The 5,098-nt window shown below is 34.2% G+C and overlaps 1 protein-coding gene across 3 annotated transcripts; it reads right to left on the bottom strand.

The window, feature by feature from the left end:
* LOC115716155 (hydroxyproline O-galactosyltransferase HPGT1) lies at positions 1-4,751 on the bottom strand. Of its 3 annotated transcripts, none has more exons than XM_030644895.2 (12): positions 4,442-4,751; positions 4,295-4,358; positions 3,260-3,312; positions 2,979-3,172; positions 2,680-2,743; positions 2,498-2,570; positions 2,147-2,270; positions 1,453-1,540; positions 1,312-1,362; positions 1,079-1,150; positions 866-978; positions 1-587 (listed from the first exon to the last, which is right to left on the bottom strand). In XM_030644895.2, the coding sequence occupies exons 1-12, from the start codon at positions 4,555-4,557 to the stop codon at positions 562-564; spliced, it is 1,038 nt and encodes a 345-aa protein (XP_030500755.1). In that variant the 5' UTR covers positions 4,558-4,751; the 3' UTR covers positions 1-561. The 3 variants fall into 3 exon arrangements, with proteins under 3 accessions (XP_030500755.1, XP_030500756.1, XP_030500757.1); XM_030644896.2 differs by having other exon boundaries at positions 2,680-2,737; XM_030644897.2 differs by having other exon boundaries at positions 4,295-4,341.
* Between the last annotated feature and the right edge of the window lie 347 nt (positions 4,752-5,098).

The following is a 5,098-nucleotide window of genomic DNA, read 5'->3' as shown; positions in this document are numbered from 1 at the left end:
AGCCACCAAGCTTAATCATTCATATTAGATGAAGATTACCTTTTTTTATGGAACACATTAGCATTACTTTGGGTGGGGTTGTGAAGAAAGTTATTATGTAGAAAGCCATACAATAGACAATCACCCCAAAATCAAATGACTATTAATATCTATTATCTACATTACTATATGCCCCTACATGAACCATGAGATTCAAACTGCCCCAAAATACAAGAATCAAACCATTCCAACAAGGATGAGAAACAGTTTTACAAAAGGGACTATGGGAGACCAAGGTCAGAGATTGGGGTGGGTGAAACATTGGGGACTAAAAGGATCTCCGAGGACGAAAAAAAGATATGATCCCCTAAATTTGGAGAAGCTTTTAAAAAATTCCCAAAACACAACTTTATCTAGGTTGAGAAAACTTCCTCTGTATGAACAAAACCACTGTCTTTGAATCTGCTGAAAGCCGACTATAACCTGAACAACTCGCAAAAACCGGGATCAGAAAACAATTGTGTTTTCTGTAGAGGAGACATGTAATTGTGTTTTCAACAAAATTTTGCATGTAAGATCTTGTCACCACGCATTTGCACATATTGCTCCTGAAAAATGAAATGACATCATAGAGAATAAAGAAGTGTTTTTGAAATGGGATATAAACAAATTATCTGAGATGAGAAATATAAAACTCTACATATTACACATAGCAATAAGTTTGGCCATTTGAGGTGATCTCTTGTTCCAAGTTGCTATAGATCTTTTGTTTTTGCATTCACGTGTGGCTGCGTTTTCATGATTTTTTTCTTTCCCGGATCCACTTAGAAACTTAATGGCTCAATATCTTCTATTTGGTTACTTTTTATTTTCTCTAATGACTAACCTTCAGACTGAGATGAGCAGCACATCTTCTGTTCATCTATATGGTCGATGTCAAGCCCGAGAAACCATGATCCAACACTGACAGCATCACAAGCATATGTACGAAGAATAGACCTAATCAAACAAGGGAAGACAGTCTCTGAGTCCTACCATCAGTGCTTGCATAATACATAATGTCAACCAAAAAAGAAATGGAAATGGGATAGAAAATTACCTGTTTATTGATACATACTGAGCCAAATGTCTAGAAATGGCATATATCTCACCAGAGGCATGTCTAAAATATCTGTATCATAAGGCAAAAACAAATGCAATTATGAGCCAATTCAAAAATACTCTAAGCCTTGGTCGTTACTTACTAGAATGCTTGAACAAATATCCAGAGGAAGAACACTTAAACATGAAGCTTAACGATAAAACAGGAAGCTAGTTAAGTTAATTACTCACGAATTTGCATCACCAAACTTCCACCAGTCTGGCTCGTACCATTTGTTGGTCCTGCATTATCAAAACAAACTCTGAGCTATTCAGCATTGAAAAATTTGACAGGCTCATTTAGCAACTAAAAGTTATGTCATCTAAACTCACGGCTCAGTCAAGACGTGGCCTGATTTCATACACCCAAGATAGGTATCTTGTTTGTCCAAATGAGTATTTAAGATCGCTTCCAGAGCATCTGCAGTTTTGAATAAAAGGAAAATCAATAATCAGCACATACTTAATACTAATTACTTTAGGTCTACAGACTTTTTAATTGACATAAATAAAACAGCCAAGATTTCTTCGTTTGGTCTACAATGACCATAGAGAACATATTTGAGCAACCATGTTGGTAAGAAGAGAAAAAGAGATACTTCTGCTACTTGGGATTTGCCTATCCACCCACATAGCAACTATTCTCAGTAGTTATTTGTAGAAGAATTAGCTCAAACATTGGGTTCATATACACTATTTACTTTGTGAATATTAACACTTTACATGCTTGGATCAAAATAATAATAAGCAAATCATCCTGTATCATGCGGTTGACATTTAGAGTGTCATTGAACAGTAATGGGTTAGATCACAAATTGAAACCTAAGAAAAGGAACTAAATGGTCCCTGAAATTTCCAAGTAATAGTTTGTGGCTATGGAGTTTTCAAATGAGCAACAGTTCTAGTGTGAGTGAGTGTGTGCTTTGTCTATATAAAATAGCCAATAGAATGAAACAGATTAAGTGAGGAAAGGATTCTCCATTGTTCGTTACTACTACTAGAAAATTATTTTACAAGGGCTACATACCAATATTAACAAAAACATCATCATTGACCTTAACAAAAAATTTGGCGTTCCATTTCTGTACAGCATGAATGAGGAATGACTTTATCTTTCTGGGACGCTCCTTAGGTGATTCCACTTGATCATCCTAAACAAAAAGGTAGAACAAGAATCTGATATTTATGCACTAAATATGTTACAGATTTGCAGCAATCTTTTGACAAAATGTTTGACGTCCAATTTTGGATTTTAGAATTGTTAGACAAATAAAGTTCAGTTAGATTTTGAGTTGTGCATTTTCTAGTACCTAATGTAAGTTCAGATTATAATATTTCCACATATAATAAATTTCTATTTTTAAATCACCAAACATACAAGAACAATGAAGTCATTAGTTTGCCTATTTTCTTCTTCAGTCTCCTGGTCCAAGCTGTCTCCACGATTTGAACTGCAAGAACCACAATATAGCTGAAGAATGAACTCAAAAGCAATTATTGTTGTCATTCTTTTTTTCTTAGTACAGTTCTTGTTATAATTTCTAAATCATCATTACAGACCTTCTTCCAATTACAAACTGCACAATGATGCCCTTTTCATCTGCTAGTTTCTTCAAAGCTGATCCTACAAAATATGTGTCTCCAAGTTAATAGAAAACAAAAGAAAATTTAGAAAAGTAACAGTAATAAATTCATCAGTTGTAGATTACTTATTAACAAATTAACAAAAGTTGCCAAACAATTTCACCAAAGTTGTTATATTATTTAATCAAAAACCATGGCACCCCAATTTCTATTATTTACATTACATCCTACTATCAAAGTGATGAAAACAAATAAATGAAACTCAAAACAGTTACCAGTTGGCATCCATGCCTTACGAATCGCATCTCTATTTTTCCTGCGCCCAAACGTCGTAATGATTCCTATTACAGCTAAAAGATTTTTTGTAGGATGAGATTCTTCATTTTTTGAAATGTTCTTTAGAATGAAACCCTCCTTTCTAGCTGCAGTCAGCTCTGTTTCAAGAGCTGATAACTTCTTCTGTTGTTCGCTAGATAACCAAAGTGTCACTGTTGGTGGCCTTCTCAAAGTTTATAGATGGTTTCACAAAATAGAAGGAAAAAGAAACATTGATTACCTGCAGGCTATAGTTTTGAGAGTATCATCATCTACTGATATGATAGATTGACCCTGAGAGAGGACAATTTCCTCATCAATATAAAAATTGCATTCAGCTCAATCAAAGATTTCAAATTTTACATAATGGTAAACTTTGATTCCAGTCTCCAAATTTTGAACTATACACTTAGGAAAAGAAAAATGCAGAATTAAGCTAAAACTTTAGGCCAGGATTTCATGACTTAATGAATGAAAACCATAAAATGTAATGTCTTTGACCAATCTATGAATATGTTATCATGTACATCTCACTCAATAATTACTACTCAAGGTTAAGTGTGCCCAATGTGGATGGGAGTACAATTATTTGGGACTGTTAGTAGATGGTGTTTATAAGTTGTTCAAAGATCCCATTAACCGAATCAACCAGTTACTTTACATAGCATTAGAAAGCAGAAATTCCATTAATGGAAACACCACCACCACAATCCCTTGAATACAGTATACAGGGAAGGGGAGAATCCACAAAACTCTGAAATGCCTCAATGTTAAAGGAGATGCTTATGAGGCAATGAATTCAACAATGCGCCATAATTATCGAAAAAGATGATTGATTGACATTTCATTATCCATCATCTTAAAAAGTTGGCACCTCTACTGTCTCCACAAAGAGTCTTTCAAACAATGTTGAGAGAAGGGCATGTAAGGGAAGTAAGGCTATCTTTCTAGATGTCCTCAAAGAAATGTCAACTCATGCAAATCAACTTAATCTAGCTTTAGACAAATGTAACTTGCATATTATTAAAGTAACAATACATTCAAAATTTAAATTCCTCTACATTAGCAAAAGGAACAAAACACACAACATTTTAATTCTTTTTCTCTTATGAACAATTTAATTGATACAAAGTATCGGTTCACACTCTTCGAGTCAGTATAACTCCTAATTTTCTTTCATTTTATTCATTATCCATATGTGAAATGAAATATCATATCCCTATACCACTTTTATGTAACATTAATCCCATAATAATTAAATAAACAAATAAAATACCTGACTAGCTCTTTGATCAAGTTCTTGAACCAAATAAGCTCTAATCTCTGCATCCTGCCACAGACTATCAAAAATTCAAATTCATCAAACATAAATCACGAACAATGGATCAATTATAATAATCAAAAAAATGAAAATGAAGCTCACCGGCCGGCAACATAAACAGTAGCCATGGTTGCCAACATAGTGAGAAAAAGAGGGGAAACTCGGGAGCGAGAAGCGGAACCAGATAAGCGATTGTTGTGAGAACTCCGGGTATGCATTTTGAATGAAAGATACGGTGATTCAGTGAGTTGAAGGTGTGATTTCAGATCTGGAGGAACACAAAGCTATGTAAGCCCTAGCCAAGATTGAGATTTGTAACCGAACAATAGCTTAGCTCAGTCCCAACTTCTCAATTCATCAGTGTCGTCTTGGCGGTTTTGTAGTTTTAACTGTTTTTCCCTTTTGACCTTTCCTTGAGGCGTTTGGTTGGGAGGAATGAAAATATAGGAATAAGAATAAGAATCGGAATGGGAATAGGAATAGGAATGGAATGGAATAAAATTTAAAATACATAAAAAAATTGATAAAAAATAATTATTTTTTTTTTCTTATTACATTGGAATGGTCATTCCTTCCTTTTTAAAATGGAATAGTCATTCCACCAAAATGGTGGAAAGAGCATTCCATTAGAATGTCATTCCAATACTTTAAAATGCAACCAAACAAAAGAATGGAATGAAAATTGTTTCTTTTCCATTTCATTACCTCCAACCAAACGCCACCTAAGTTTTTGCTAAGGGCGGGTGGTACGATTTTTTT

The sequence above is a fragment of the Cannabis sativa genome, chromosome 5, assembly GCF_029168945.1.
Source record: "Cannabis sativa cultivar Pink pepper isolate KNU-18-1 chromosome 5, ASM2916894v1, whole genome shotgun sequence".
Lineage (NCBI taxonomy): Eukaryota > Viridiplantae > Streptophyta > Magnoliopsida > Rosales > Cannabaceae > Cannabis > Cannabis sativa.
Note: the sequence above shows the minus strand (reverse complement) of the source record. Positions and strands in the feature narration are given on the sequence as shown.

What these genes read in the sequence shown, in the direction of transcription:
- LOC115716155 (XM_030644895.2), bottom strand. Translation starts at nt 4,557, where the DNA reads ATGCATACCCGGAGTTCTCACAACAATCGCTTATCTGGTTCCGCTTCT. An exon ending in TTGATCAAAGAGCTAGTCAG is followed by an intron (nt 3,313 to 4,294) that starts GTATTTTATTTG and finishes GTCCTCTCTCAG; the next exon opens with GGTCAATCTATCATATCAGT. An exon ending in AAGTTTGGTGATGCAAATTC is followed by an intron (nt 1,151 to 1,311) that starts GTGAGTAATTAA and finishes CTTATGATACAG; the next exon opens with ATATTTTAGACATGCCTCTG.